This window comes from Oratosquilla oratoria, chromosome 16 (genome assembly GCF_046742065.1).
Source record: "Oratosquilla oratoria isolate Oo_2021 chromosome 16, ASM4674206v1, whole genome shotgun sequence".
NCBI classification, from domain to species: Eukaryota; Metazoa; Arthropoda; class Malacostraca; order Stomatopoda; family Squillidae; genus Oratosquilla; species Oratosquilla oratoria.
In genome coordinates, this window is record NC_134792.1 from 47,977,865 (window position 1) to 47,994,224 (window position 16,360).

The window sequence follows — 16,360 nt, forward strand, 5'->3', positions numbered from 1 at the left end:
TTTATAGGTTCTGAGTCTAATTTGTTCCTCTCTACTGTTATAGAAATAGAGATCTAGGAAGTTATCGACAACCCCGTTAGGTCTTCTCCGTGTTAAGTCCTTTACGTCTCCGTTGGAAAACTTTTCTTCGTCCGAAAACATACCTCGAGTCTCCTTGTCTCCCACTAATAACTCTGGCCTCACATAACTGGTTCTGTGGTATATAGCACCCTTTATCTTGTACACCATAGCTTTTTCAGCTGCATTTTCCAATTTCTTGGATGTTGCAAAGGAACTGTAACTAAAGACAGTATTAAACCCGATTGTGTTCTTAAGAAATCTTTTAGAAAGAGGGGTAACACCTTCAAATAGTGATTTGAACTCTTCGTTTTTTATCTCAGAGGGTTTCACAGCTGGGATTTGTCCCGATCTACAACACAAACCCTCTGTCTCCCTTTTCCACCTTAAAGCATCACAGTACTTGCACTTTACGTCGCCAAGTTTTCCAATGCTGTGTTCCACAACGTCGTAGGTGTCCCTTATTCGTGCTTTCAAACCACTACAGTCTTCTTCGTAATCCGTCATTTCAAGCTTTATCCCCCCCTTCCCAATGTTCCTTCTTTTCCTCCCGGACTTTTTCGAGTAACTTCTTATCTTCTTCTGTTACTAACATTATTCCTTTCTCTTGTCTTGCTAGTATCTCTTTGTATTTCTTCATTTTCTCTCTGTTATTTTCTCTATTGGCTCTAAACGTCTCTGTCTCGAGAAGTCTTTGTTCCCTCTCTTCCTTTTTCCTCCTTGAAGCTTCTACGGCCTCGAGTCTCTTTCTCTCTAATTCCTTCGCCTTTGCTGTAGCTTCTCTTTCCTTTTCTTCGGCTAACTTCTTCTTTCGTTCAGCTTCCTCCTTTCTCCGCTCTGTTCTTTCTTTCTCTTCTGCTTCTAACTGTATTCTTTTCTTCTTCTGTTCTGTTTCTCTTTGGACCTTCTTTATAGCGTGTTTGTTCCTCTTTTCAGCCACTTTGTACTTCTTAAAGATCCGTTCAAGGTAGTGCTTCTGGTACGTCTTATGGCACCACTTTCCTCCGTTATTGGCATAACTCTTGTATCCCGCAAAGTAATGCTTAATGAAATTATCTGACGTTTCTTCATTAATCGCTTCTTCCAATAAGGGAATGGAGTCGAAAAGAGAATCTTCGTATTCATAGTCCTTACTATCTCGAAGAATCTTGTTGAGAGACAGAGTTTTCCGATGAAACTCTTTAATGTCCTTCTCCAACCAGAAACGTTGGTTATCAGCGTATAGAGAAGGGAATAAAGAAGAGTGCTCTGCTGTTAACTTGTTGAAAAGCGCTTTATTGTTTTGTACATTTTTCTTGTCTTGGCTCTTCTTCGTGGTGACCCAACTCCAGAAATGTCGTATCCTCCTCTTTCTCTGAGCTTCAGTTTCTTTAGCCATTTAACGATAACCAACTCCGAGAAGGGGGCCGTAGTTCAGAAACCCCAACCCGTTAACTTTCAAATGTATGCTTACAGCTAGGCCGGCGGGGTGTCCCAGAAACACAATGGAAGTCGCAGACACCCCCGGGCCGGCCGACTCAGATCGGGAGCGCTCCAGAATTTTTTTTAGAGTTATAGATATGTATAAATACATATATATTTGTATGTATATATATATATATATATATATATATATATATATGTATATATATACATATACATACATATATATATATTTGGATGGAAAACATAAACACAGGGTAAGGCACGGAACCCCTGTGTTTATGTTCTCAATCATCCAAATAATTTGTCTAAAATACTTATCTATATATATATATATATATGTATATATATATGTATATATATTTGGAAGAAAGTATACGCTGGACTTGACGTTCGTCAATTTATTCCGAAGTTTCGAACCCTGTCCGGGGTTCGTCTTCAGGGTAATACAGTGGTAGCAATAGGAAATGTACATAAATAGGGGATACCTAGTACACTGGGACAGGTCTCCCCAGTAACCGTTATATTCCAACACAGGTAGAACATATCAAAAACAAAAATAAGAAACAAAAATAAAAATAAAAATAAAAACTATAATACAAAATGTGCAATACTTCCTTAAAAACATTCAAAGAGGTTACTATAGAATAAATAAGAAAATACAATGAAGGCTGGAAAAAGTAAACTCTTTGAATGTTTTTAAGGAAGTATTGCACATTTTGTATTATAGTTTTTATTTTTATTTTTGTTTCTTATTTTTGTTTTTGATATGTTCTACCTGCGTTGGAATATAATGGTTACTGGGGAGACCTGTCCCAGTGTACTAGGTATCCCCTATTTATGTACATTTCCTATTGCTTCCACTGTATTACCCTGAAGACGAACCCCGGACAGGGTTCAAAACGTCGGAATAAATTGACGAACGTCGAGTCCAGCGTATACTTTCTTAAAAAAAAAAAAAAAAATGGTTCCTGGACTCCAGCTATTTATGAATATATATATATATAATATATATATATATATATATATGTATATATATGTGTGTGTATATATATATTTACCTAGTTGTATTTTATGGGAAGGGGAGCTATGCTCGTGGTGTCCCGTCTTCATATCTCATTTTATCTAAACTATTTTTAAATTCATGTATTGTTTTTGCACACACCACTTTCTCATCTAACTTGTTCCAACTGTCTATTACTCTGTGAGGAAAGCTGTTCTTTTTCAGATCTCTTTTATAGCTGTCTTTCTTGATTTTCTTTCCGTGTCCTCTTGTATTTCTATCATCCCATTTTATCAGATTCTCTCTATCAGTAATTTCTATGCCTTTCATGATTCTGTAAATAGCTATCAAATCTCCTCTCTCTCTTCTTTGCTCTAGTGTCTGTAGTTCAAGTTTTGCTAGTCTCTCTTCATATGATAGTTTTCAGTGTTGGTGCCAATTTTGTAATTGCTCTTTGTATTCTTTCAAGTTTTTTTATACATTTTTTTGTACTTGGTGACCATATCGTTGCTGCATATTCCAATCTTGGTCTTATCAGAGTGATTAGAATTTGTGTATTCACTTGGTCTTTGGTCTTTGGATCACGTGTTGGACTCGTGATCGACAGCTATTTCCCTCCTGGAAGTGAGCTCAGAGCTCGTAGGTCCGATCTATGGGTAATGCTATGACCTTGCACACACACACACCCCCAACTCCCCGCCCACGAGAGGTGGAGTAACCCCCGCAGCGCTGCGATACTGATAATTTCAGCCCCGGGCGAGGATTGAACCCGGACCTCCGTAATGGCAGGCCAGAGCTCTAACCACAGCGCCATGAGAGGTGTGTGTGTGTGTGTGTATTTACCTAGTTCTATTTTACGGGAAGGGGAGCTATGCTTGTGGTGTCCTGTCTCCATATCTCATTTTATATAGACTTTTTAAATTTATGTATCATTTTTGCACATCTAATCTGTTCCAAACGTCTATTATCCTGTGGGGAAAGCTGTTCTTTGTCAGGTCTCTTCTATAACTGTCTTTCTTGATTTTCTTTCCATGTCCTCTGGTATCTCTACAATCCCATTTTATTGTATCCTCTGTATCAGTAATTTCCATGCCTTTCATGATTCTGTATATAGTTATCAAGTCTCCTCTCTCTCTTCTTTGCTCTAATGTCTGTAGCACAAGTTTTGCCAGCCTCTCCTCATAAGATAGTTCTGAGAGCATTGGTGCCAATTTCGTAATTGCTCTTTGTATTCTTTCAAGTTTTGTAATACATTTTTTTGTACTTGGTGACCACGTCATTGCTGCATACTCCAATTTTGGTCTTATTAAAGTGACTAGTATTTTCTTCACCATTTCTTCATCCAGGTATGTAAATGCCACTTTGATCTTATGAAGGTATAAGTTTATCCAAAAATTTTGTTTATATGTTTCTCAGGGGACATATAATAATGACTCTTAGGTCCTTTTCATTTTCCATTTTTAAATTCTTCTTCTCCCAATGTATATGAACCCACTATTCTTTTTTGCTTTTTCCAAATTCCATTCTACTACACTTCTTAATGTTGAATTCCATCTCCCACTTCCTACTCCATTCCCATACTTTATTAAGATTGCTTTGCAGTGATTCACAATCTTCTTCGGTGTTCACTTTTTTCAACATTTCTGCATCGTCTGTGAAGAAGCTCATATAACTTTCAATTCCTTCATCCATGTGTGTGTGTGTGTGTGTGTATTTACCTAATTGTATTTACCTAATTGCATTTTGCGGGAAAGGGAGTTAGGCTCATGGTGTCTTGCCTTTGTATCTCGCAGTGTCTAGTTTGCTCTTAAACTCATGAATGGTTTTTGCGCAGGCTATTTTTTTGTTCAGTTTGTTCCAAGTGTCCACCACTCTATGTATGTATGTATGTAGTTTGCTCTTAAACTCATGAATGGTTTTTGCGCACACTATTTTTTTGTCCAGTTTGTTCCAAGTGTCCACCACTCTATGTGGAAAACTGTTTTTCTTCAGATCTCTTCTATAACTATGTTTTTTTTTATTTTCTTTCCATGTCCTCTTGGTGTTTCTCTTGTCCCAGTTTAACAAGTCCTCTCTATCAAGCATTTCTGTGCCCTTCATGATTCTGTAAATGGTCAGTAGGTCACCTCTCTCTCTTCTTTGCTCCAGAGTTTGTTACTCCAGTTTAGCCAATCTCTCCTCATATGAGAAGTTTGCAAGTGTAGGGGCCATTTTTGTGGCTGCTCTCTGGATTCTTTCTATTTTCTTTATATTCGTTTTGGTACTGGGTTACCACAATGTTGCCACATATTCTAGTCTAGGCCTTATCAGTGTGACTAAAATTTTTTTTTTTTTAATTTCTTCATCCAAATATGTAAATGCCACTTTTATTGATCTTAGCAAGTTATAGGATTCTCCGACAATTTTGTTTATCTGTTTATCATAGGACAAGTTGTTTGTGATGATTACACCCAAATCTTTTTTGGATATCTCCTTCTTTATCTCCTTAGTTCCAATTTTATATTGTCTTGATATTCTATTTTTACTTTTTCCAAATTCTGTTATGCTACACTTTTTAATATTGAAGTCCACTTCCCATTTCTGACTCCAATTCCATACCTTATTCAGGTCTTCCTGCAGTGATTCACAATCCTTTTCATTTTTTACTTTCCTTAACAATTTGGCATCATCTGCAAAGAAGCTCATGTAACATTGTGTGTGTGTGTGTGTGTATGTGTTTGAAGTACAGACATATTTTGTATTTGAAGTACAGACATATTTTGTGGTACATATTTAATATTGTTCTGAAATTATTAAACTGATAGCTTATATTCACTAAACAGGACCAGCCATTCATCAGCAGCACAGGTGCCTCAGCATCATAATGTTGATTTTGAGGTATTGCTTCAGCATTTTCTCAACATGCAAGAGAAACATCGTATGTACAAACATCACAAGATAAAACAACGGCTTGAGTCCACTATTGATTTGACCGTGAGTCAATAGACTGCAGAATCAGCTTAGAAAAAAAAAAAGGAGAATTAATATTACCAGTGTAATGCAGGTACACTATTCTTTGAGTACCCATGGAATTTATATTATCTTTAGGGGAAAAAAAACATTAATATGAAATATTCTCTGAATCCTGATTGCATTTATTGTTGTTAAGTCATGCTGCAAGCACTCTGTTTTTGTACTTTCCATGAAGAGAGGTTAAACTTGCACTCATTTTCATGCTTTTGTTTTTTTCATTATTTGAACTGTAGCTCAATAGTTTCATAAAAATTAATGAGAAAAATGATCCATTTTGAAACATTGGGGCCATGCAGTAGCCTAGTGGATACCATGATGAATTCATGAGCATGTGTTGAGTTCAATTTCAGGGACCCCTTGTGTGCTTTTTGTATTGGTTCCCAACAGCCCTGGCCAGGCAGGGAGGGGACCCAAACATTAGCCTAAAGCAGGGGATTCTCATTTTCCACTTTGTGGGAGTGGGATGGTGATTTTTTTTTTTTTTTTTTTTTTTTTTTTTTAATGAAATGAAGAATTATGAATCTTGATATGATATTGTTTAATCATTATTTATTTATTTTCTCAAACTTTTATAATGAGCCCAGAAAGGTTTACCCATTGATAACCAAATATGTGTCAAAAGAAATAAATATTGTGGTAAGTTGTACTTGTATTTTTCTAGGTGACTTTTTTATAGTTTGACCTAATAGGTATGATGATGTAGCGTCAAGGGTATTTTGTACAAACTAGGCTATGAAACATATGCTGTCATTTACTCATAAAACATGTTCATCACTCATTTTGCTTACTCACTGAAAGTTTGGCACTGAAATGGTAATTCTATTTTAGGAAACAATGTGAAGAGTTATAAGTTGATTTCAAATTGTCATGGTATTATGCATAAATGAAAACTATTAGCAAATATCAGTGAGGCATTATAAATAATTTCTGTTGTAGTATGTCGTGAGTACTCAACTTATTTTGCATGGATGTAGAAAGGTGAAACTAAATACTGCCATGCTTGTTGATCTCCACAAAACTACCTCCAGGGCATTAGAAGAATCCTCATTTGCAGTTATAAGTATATTTTGTTTTGGAATCAATGAGATTGTTAAACCCTTTTACTACTTTGATGCCCCCTTAACCAAAGGAAAGACAGCCAGAATGAAATTCCAAAATGACATTACCAAGTCCATTGGTTTAATTAGATAACTGTAATCCTTCCACTGTGGTCACACCACTTCAACAAAAAGAAGTCATCTGGTGGTGTGTATGTGTGTGTGTGTGTATATATATATATATATATATATATATATATATATATATATATATATATATATATGAATTTCACGATTTATGTGAGGGGTACATTCCTAAAAGGATCATTTAATGTAAAAATCGCATAAAGTGAACAGTTAAGTTTTACTATTGCCTACAGTAATTTTGTACATTGTGTTATTCTAAATAATCCATGTATTATGAAAAAATTACTAGGTTTTTGTTATTCCAAAATCACATAAATCAAGAAATCCATATATATATATATATATATATATATATATATATATATATATATATATATATATATATATATATATATATATATATATATAGACACCTAAAGCCCTTTCCCTCTTATATGGAGGGTAGCTAACTCAATGCACACCTACTTCATACCCATTGAAACTCATTTATCACCCCTCCTTCTTGGCAAGTTTAATGCTTTAATTGAATAGCTGGAATCCCTTCATGATGTTGATGCTGCATCAGCAAAATAAAGCCATCTAGTGGTTGCCAGAATTAAATCTTTAAGTGAATCACCTATCTGAAAAGGATAATATTCATCAAGTAGTATTGCTCTGTAATAATTTTGTTAAATTTTGTTGTAATTTTGCCTTTCTGTTATGTATGTTCAGTCAAATTCAGTAAGTCTATAAATAGGAATGCATTTTCACCAAAGAAATTTGTATGTATGTGAATGGCCCAGCCTCAATCCTACCTAAATGTAAGATGAATGAACTTCAGAAACTGGTAAAGGCTTATATATAGATTTTGTTAGATATTTTAATATTTTCTTTAGTATTGCACAATTGAAAGTCTGAAAAATTTATTGTAGGTAAAAATTTTGTTGTGGACTTTTCCAATTTATTATTACATATGAGCTATGAAAATGTGCAATGAGAACATTGGCTTTATAATTGGTTAGTGTATTAAAGTTTATAATTACACTAGTAGTTGCAAAAATAAGATGTATTATTTTCCTGTGAGTATTTGTGTGCCAATATATTTTCCTGTGAGTATTTGTGTGCCAATATATTTTCCTGTGAGTATTTGTGTGCCAATATTACACATCAAGACCATGGAAACAAATCTGAATACAGTATACATACATACCAATGGTTCTTTTTCCCTTTAACCACTTAAGTATGACTCAAATTCTCGTACGCCACATCGGCTGTCAAACATACAATTCATCACACTACTCGCATTATGAAATATAAACTCACTGCTGTATTACTCATTCTCTTTTGCTCTGAGTAATAATAAACACAGAAAACTTGATCAAACCAGTTCACAGAATCTGGGGGGTAACTCATGTACAACTGCAAAAAAATATATATAATCAAGATGCCAACACTGTCATGCTCATGTACCTACTCACATCTCATGACACCTACATGGGCGTTATCATACCAAAGTGGTTAAAGTGAGTTGGCCTAGTTGAAGCTCACACCTACAATTTATATACACCTAAACCTATTTTATGCCCCTCCCCTCTTAGCACCCTATGTATGAAGGGTCATCACTGTCCCCTGGCATTTTACTTGGGTCAAAAACATATACATACATATACCAAGAGTTTCTTCCCCCTTACAAGGGAGGTAGCCAAAGTCTAAAGGCATAAATCCACTCCTATCCATTTCATCCTCACATATTCCACCCCCATTCACCACCCCTCCCTCTCTCTTTTCTTGGCTCCTCCTGGATTATGGGTCATCCCTGCATCTTGCCCACTGCCCTGGGTCAGAAGCAATGCAGCAAGACACAGCACATCCACAGCAAGGCCACTTCATTTAATTGGTGACGTCCCCCCTCTCTGTCCCCTTATGTAGAAAAAGAAAAGACGGGGAGAAATCCCTTCGGGCTGCGTCAAAATATTATCATTCACACATACTCCCTAACCCCCATCCCCCACCCACTCCCATGTTTCACAGCATCATCCATACACAACCATTCTCCACTCACCCCTTATCTTTTGTCTTCTCCTTTCCTTCCTCAACAGACATTCCCCTCTTTCCCAACACCCCCTTTCACACCATCCATCATCTCATCTTTGGTCATCCCCTCATGTTCACTCCTTTTACCTCTGCCTTCAACACTTCTTTTACTAATCTTTCTTCATTCATTCTTTCCATGATCCAAATCATCCCAATACTCTTTCATCAACCCTATCTCCCAACTCCTTTTCCAATCCTGCTCTCATCCTCACCTCATTTCTCACTCTATCCAGCCTAGTAATCCTTAACATACTTTTCAGACATTTTATCTCAAACACATTGAAATTCTTCCTCTCCTATGTTCCATGTTTCTGCCCTATACAGTGCTGTCAGCACAATCACCCCTTCATACAATCTCCTCTTGGCATCTATTCCCAAATATCTATTTCTCATTACACTTTTTAATCCCCCAAGACATTTACTTGCTTCTCTCAATCTACATACTACCTCCACCTCCACAGTAAGGCCTAATGGCCAGAGCTGTTATTAATAATTAGTTTGTCAGCAAGATCTTTAAAGAAAGAGGCAGGAGGAAGTACATACTTTTAAGTATTTGGGGTTGCATGTGGCAGGAAATGGGGTCTTTGGGTTGAGGTAAATTCTAAATTGAGAGAAGCAAGTAATTATCCGGAGGGGGTTGAAGTGTCATAAGAAATAAATATCTTGGAATGGATACAAAGAAGATTGAGTGAAGGGGTGATTGTGCCTATGACACTGTATAAGGCTGAGACTTGGAATTTAAGTGAGGCAGAAAGAAGTTTAAATGTGTTTGAGATGAAGTGTCTGAGAAGTATAGTAAGGGTTACGAGCCTTTATAAGTGAGAAATGAGCAGAGGGTGGACAGAGAGTTGGCTGATAGGGGTGATGAAAATTTATTGGGATGGATTGGGCACATTGATAGAATGAGTGAAAAAAGATTAACAATAAGAATGTGGAAAGTAGAGATGGGTGGACTTAACTTTAGGGGATGACTGAGAATGAAATGGATGGATAGGGTGAAAGGGGTTCTGAGCAAGAGGGGAATGTCTGTTGAGCAGGGAAGAGAGAATGCAGGGGATAGGGGTGAGTGAAGAGTGGATGTGTATGGATGATATTATGATGTAGCCTGAAGAGATTTCGGCCCATCTTCACTATGTATGCGAGGGGACGAGGAGGGAGGGTCGCTGTATAAGTGAAAAGGCCCTGGCAGATGTACTGTCTTGCTGCATTGCTTCTGACCCGGGCGTAAAGCGGAAGACAGCGATAACCGGCGTTCATCCACTAGGAGCTAAGATGAAAATGAAAGGGTAATAAGGGTGGTGAATGGAAATGGAATGAGTGGGAGTGGATTCGTGCTTTGACTGGCTAAGCCATTGGTACAGAGATAGATTATTAATTCTGGTCTCGTTCACCCTCCAAGGAGTGAACACAGTGAAAAGGCTGCCCTTTGCTTTGGGAAAATTCCCCACCGTTATACAAGGTTTTATTCCGTGTAAATCTTCGATTTTTTTTTTTTTTTTTTTTTTTCGAAAATTGTAAAAAAGTTCGTATCCTCAGTCCCCACGTTATGTATCTACATTTGGATATTTTCCAGCTGGGACGACCCTGATTGGCCCATTTCACATTTTTATATCATTTTGCCACATCTCTTTACATGTTCTGGTGATAACATGTAAGAGGATTTGTATTTGATGAAGAGATAAGGGTGAAACTGAGCTGTTACCACATAATATTTTATATTTATTTATTTACCTACTTTGTAATGTACACCTTTTCTCTCTGACAATATTATAATATATGCATGGAAATGATAAGTTGTATATCTTTTCTGAAATGTTGATAAAAACACTAAAAGAACTGTCACTTATTTAAATAGAAAAACTGTGTGAATAGTAACAGTTCGGTAGTTTTGTCCATTTGTTTACATATAGTAGTTCATACCTGCTCTCCATTCGTCAGTCGGTCTGTCATCGAGCTAACGTGAATGACGTTTCAACAATTACAGTTGAAAAGTATTAAGCTAGAAACATGAATTTAAAGGCTGTTACGTTTCTCGTGCTTTTTGCCGTAACTGCGGCGCAGACTGTGTCTAACGACACATTACCTCTAATTATATGGCATGGCATGGGTAAGTTGCTCGCTGCATACTTTAAGCTGTAAACAATTGCATAGGGTTGGTACAATTCATTGCTACGTTTAGAAGTAAAATTATAACTACTGTATACAGATGTACGGTTTGGCATTAACATTGGGTTTGCTAATACTGCCTCGGCCATTAGAATTTAAAGGTATATACCAGTTTACAATAGGTAAAACAGTAGAAATTAAAAATAATTCATATTTTGATATTTTATATTTTTTCACTTTATTGCATGTAACTGAACTAAGGTTGCTTTTATGTTTTTATTATTATGGATACAACAATTTTAGTTTATTTGTGTTGTTACTAAAAGAATCTTTAAAGAAACTTATTATTCAAATTTTTGCTAAGCAATAATCATAATGATTTTTTCAATTATACGCTTAGGATATAGGTAAGACGGCTATACTCCAAATTTTCATTGCTAGGAGTATGGAAGTGTTCTGAGCATGGACAAATGCAATGTCACCACTTGTGTCACTGCTGTATTCATAGCTGATCATAATAGCAAATTCAGCATTGTATCAATTATGCTGTATTCTTTATTATGATTGGCTAAACTTAACCTTCCTAATCTAACCAAACCAAAGTTAACCTAACCTAGCCTACATAACCAAACCTATTATCCTTACCTGCCTACCTAACCAAACGTAACCTGTCATACAGCTTTCAATAATGTTATAGGTTTGAACTGCATTTTGCAAAACTTCAGATGAAATAAATTTGGAATTAACTCTATTTCACCTAGAATGGCTAATCAGCTTCAAAGGATTACAAAGGAGGAGCGTACCAACAGAAGACCTCTTGGTCCAAAACTTAGGTTGGATGTGAAAAAAAAAGAAATAACAATTAATATTAAAATAATAATAGATAAATAAGAAATATAGTATAAATAATAATAAAATAAATGCATAGGCATAATTGAATAATAAATAGGTAAGTAGTAAATAATAATAAATTGACATGTAACTGATAAATAAAAAAAAAGCAAATAATAAACAAACAGACAAATAATGATAAATTATATAAAATAAATGGCAGTCATTACAGCATTTAGCTTAGGTGTTTATCTAAATGAATATAAAGCTTTGAACTGAACTACATTGCACTGCCTCTGCAGGAAGTTTATTCCATTCATTAACTACATGGTAGCAAAGTTTTTTCTACCCACTTCCAAATTAAATCTATTTCCTGACAATTTGAGACCATTATTTCTTGTTGGATTCTCATTCAGTGTGAAAATGTTGTCACTTTTGATGTCAATTCCCTTTAGAATCTAAAAACCTGTATCAAGTCACCTCCGAGTCTACGCCTTTCTAGGAAAAACAGATTCATGTGTTTTAGTCAATTTTTCCATGATTTATTTTTGATATTTGGAATTAGTTTTGTGGCTCGCCATTATATTTTTTCCAATCTGTCAATGTCTTTAATGAGATTGAGTGACCATACGGAAACAGCATATGCCAAATGTGGATGAACTAATGATTTATATAGCTTGTTAATGAGAGATAGACTCTTGAAGTCAAAAGATTGCACAATCAGTCCTAGAATCTTATTTGCTTTCTCAGAGGCTGAAATACAATGCTTAGGTGATTTGAGATCATTACTGATAATTATGCTGTGATCCTTTTCACTATCCACTTTTATCAATGAACTTCTAAATAACTTGTAATTGTACAGACTGTTATTATTACCTATGTGCATTTTTGTGACATTTACTTGTGTTAAATTTCATAAGCCACTTTTCAGACCATTGCTGTAATTTATCTAAATCTTCTTTAATATGTAATTGATTTAAGTGATCATTTGCCATTCCACACAGCCATTTTGAATTTCTAACCTGAGGTAGGAGGGGCCACAGAAGGGGAATTCTGTTCAGTCATGCGCAGAAGTGTGCAGTACTCCTAGCTATGAACATTCAGAGTATGGCTGCTATACCACAAACCAGTTCATTAATTATAATATATTCAGCTTGTATCCCCCCTCCCTCCCTCCTTCCCCATAGCCCCTCAATCCACTAATTTATACCTCTAATTAGCATTTTTAAACAGGTTAGGTTACTTTACAGGAGTTTCTGATTTGGTGGTTTGTGACAGAAAAGTCATGGAATCACTCAGAAATTTTTGTGACATGTTTTATGTGTAATTACTGTACCAGGCACCAATGATGAGTACCTGTAATTGGCAGTCCTGCAAAATATATCTTCTAAACTTGTTAATACCCTTACCTGCAAATGAAAGTACAACCTTATAGGGCCACTCAAATTTTGGACTGAGCCAAGGATCTTTCCTCCACCTTTCCACGCAAGGAGTGCTAATAACTGGAAACTACTTCCCTCTTTGTAGTTTTCTAAGCTGTGGGTACAGAAACAACTTTATACCAATACAACACAAATGAGTCCATTTCTTCCCTGAGATTTCCAAGTAAGGGACCAAGTGTCATTGCCAGCTACCATGGGGCTGCAGGCTTCTAGGTGTGGAAATTTGAGGCAACAATTATGTTTAATATTATTGTTAATATTAGTCTTGTTGCTATTATAATTAATATTATTATTACTATTGTTATTATTATTAATAATGTCATCATTGCCTGTTCAATTTATACATGGATGGGATGGTGCAAGAGGTAAACACAAGGGTTGGGTCAGGGATTGAAGATGGTTAAAGAAAATGGAGATAAGCCAGTTGTTGTTTGCTGACAACACTGCACTTGTAGCAGGATCAGAGGAGGGATTGAGGAAGTTAGTGACAGAGTTTGGGAAGGTGTGCAAAAGAAGGAAGTTGAAGATAAATGTGGGTAAAAGTAAGGTGATGAGATGTACAAGGGGAGAAGGTGGCAGCAGACTGGAAGTGAGTATTAAGGGAGAGAGACTGGAGGAAATGGATAGTTTTAGATACTTGGGTGCGAATGTGGCAGGAAGGGGAGGAGTGGAGGTAGAGTTAGAATGTAGATTGAAAGAAGCAAGTAAATGCCTTGGGGGATTAAAGTGTAAGGAGAGATAGACATTTGGGAATGGATGCTAAGAGGAGATTGTATGAAGGAGTGATTGTGCCAACAGCACTGTATAGGGCAGAAACATGGAACATAAAAGAGGAAGATAGGAGTTTAAATGTGTTTGAGATAAGGTGCCTGAGAAGTATGATAGGGGTTACTAGGCTGAATATAGTGAGAAATGAGGAGATGAGGAGGAGGACAGGGGTGGAAAGAGTTGGGACATTGGGTTGATGAAAGAGTATTGGGATGGTTTGGACACATGGAAAGAATGAGTGAAGAAAGATTAGTAAAAGAGGTGTGGAAAGTAGAGGTGGAAGGAGTAAAAGGGGCATTGGAAGAGAGGTGAATGTCTGTTGAGGAAGGATGGGAGAGGACAGAAGATAGGGGTAAATGGAAAATGGTTGTGTATGGATGATGCTGTGATGCATGAGGAGTGGGTGGGAGATGTGGGTGAGGTAGTATGTGTGAAAAATTAATTGATGCAGCCCAAAGGTCTTTCTCCCCATCTCTGTTTCTGCATGAGGGGACAAAGAATGGGGGGGGGGGGTCGCTGATTTAATGAAGTGGCCTTGCTGTGGATGTGCTGTGTCATGTGACACTACTTCTGACCCAGGGCAGTGGACGAGATGCAGGGATGACCAGTTATCCAGGAGGAGCCAAGATAAGATGGAGGGAAGGGGGTGAATGGGAATGGAGTATGTGGTGATGGAATGGGTGGGAGTGGATTTAATGCCATTCTTTTTTGGCTACCTCCCTTGTAAGGAGAAAAAAAAATTTTGGTATATGTATGTATCATCATTGTTATTAAAGTTAATGGTAATATTATTATTATTATGAGATGGAAAGAACATAAGAACATAGTAAAGGAGACTACAAGAGACCTTAAGGCCTACACTAAGCAGTTCCATGTCCATTAGCACCTATCATCCCCATCCATAAAGTTATCTAACCTTTTAGAATAACCAATAGTTTCAGCGCTTGCTACATGGTGACCATCTTTTCCATTCATTGACCACTCTATAGGTAAACCAGCTCTTGCCTATTTTCTTGTTAAATCTAAATTTGTACAATTTAAATTCATTACTGTGAGTCCTGCCCTATTGTCTTAATATGATGACCTTGTCTGTATCACTTTTGAAGCCCTTGAAATACTTGAACACCTCTATTTGATCACTGCATCTTCCCAGAGAGTATAAATTTAGGTGCCCAAGCCTGTCCTCATAACATCAGTTTCTGAGCCCATGTATCATTTTGGTCATTCTCCTCTGTACTGATTCTAGTGAATTAATATTCATTCTATAGGACAGAGACCAAAACTGTACCGCATAGTCAAGGATGGGTCTAACTAATGGTAGATAGTTTGATAACTACCTCTGCACTTTTATTTTTAACAGTCATAGCATTAAAACCTAATGCTCTGGGTTTTGTGTATGAAGTGGGTGAATGCTTTGACTTGGCAACATGTTCATATAGATGCCTAGAGTCCCACTAACTGGGAACCTACATGGGTTAGCAACAGTCCTCAGGTCTTCCCATAGATCTCCTAGATGTTGACTGTTGTATGTGTTGTAGGTATGGGTCTGTTTCTGTGTCACCAAGTGGCAGGAAGAGAGGAGCAGTCAGTTGTCCTCTTTCTTTATGTGAAAAAGTATAGGAAAGATAATCGGTTTGACAGAAGGAAATCTTGGGCCCAATCTGAAAACAGGTACCCATCATTAGTATCTTTACAAAATTATGAATTGTCATTTTTCTCAAGGTTTTCAGTTTTTCTTGTCTCAGTTCAGTCCTTTTATATTTTGAGCATGTAATGATATTGAAAACATCTTAAGGCTAGTTAGAGTATTTGTATTTGTGCTCATGTTGTTCACAGTAGCTTGTTTTTTTTATGCCTTGTTTCATGAATTGCAGGTATAGCTGGGTGAGCAGCAGGCTGCTCTGAAACAATATATGAGGTTGAACAGCTTGGTTTATGCTTGTGGATGGAGAAAATGGTTTGGTTGTGTTTATGTTTACTGCTTGAGAGAAGGTTCTAGCTAAGTTGAAGAGTGCAGTTTAGTAGAAATCTTCCAGAGATTAAGTAGTGGGAGGACTGAAACAATGGTCGTTTCAAGGGACATTTCTTTATTTTTACTTGACTTTATTTCATTTCTTACTCACAAAGCTCTTAAGCCAATTCATGTGTCTGCTAACTGTACATATTCATAAAACATTTATCTTGGTTTCATTGCTATACTTCCATGTATCTTTTGTACTGTCAATGTCTGTCAAGAATTGTATCGGGATATTACATTCACAGTATAGAATTTTCTTACTAGGTAGCAAAGTGTCTTTGATAAGTGTTGCCTCAAGTTTCACATATAGGAAACCTGAAGCCTCACAGTGGCTGCCAGCAATCCTCAGGCCCTTCAATTGACCACTCTGGGAAGATATATTGGACTGTTTTCTATAATCTAGGATTGTTTGTGTTGTGCTGCCTTATAGTACCAAGAGAAGGGG

At 36.6% G+C, this 16,360-nt stretch overlaps 2 protein-coding genes across 9 annotated transcripts in view; both read left to right on the top strand.

The window, feature by feature from the left end:
- Nucleotides 1-5,984, top strand: part of LOC143033972 (protein VAC14 homolog) — a 70,008-nt gene extending 64,024 nt beyond the window's left edge. The window contains exon 16 of one of the 2 annotated variants that reach the window (XR_012967212.1): nucleotides 5,305-5,442. Coding sequence is in view for 1 of the 2 variants with exons in the window: in XM_076199728.1 (XP_076055843.1) it covers nucleotides 5,305-5,467 (163 nt within the window). In the remaining variant the exon portion in view is untranslated. Of the gene's footprint in view, nucleotides 1-5,304 lie in introns of both variants that reach the window. The other variant, XM_076199728.1, reaches the window with a different exon arrangement.
- A 4,660-nt stretch (nucleotides 5,985-10,644) lies between these two features.
- The window catches only part of Ppt1 (Palmitoyl-protein thioesterase 1), a 54,560-nt gene continuing 48,844 nt past the window's right edge, over nucleotides 10,645-16,360 (top strand). For all 7 annotated transcript variants that reach the window (XR_012967213.1, XM_076199738.1, XM_076199735.1 and 4 more), the window contains exon 1: nucleotides 10,645-10,858. Coding sequence is in view for 6 of the 7 variants with exons in the window: in XM_076199738.1 (XP_076055853.1) it covers nucleotides 10,759-10,858 (100 nt within the window). In the remaining variant the exon portion in view is untranslated. The remainder of the gene's footprint in view (nucleotides 10,859-16,360) is intronic.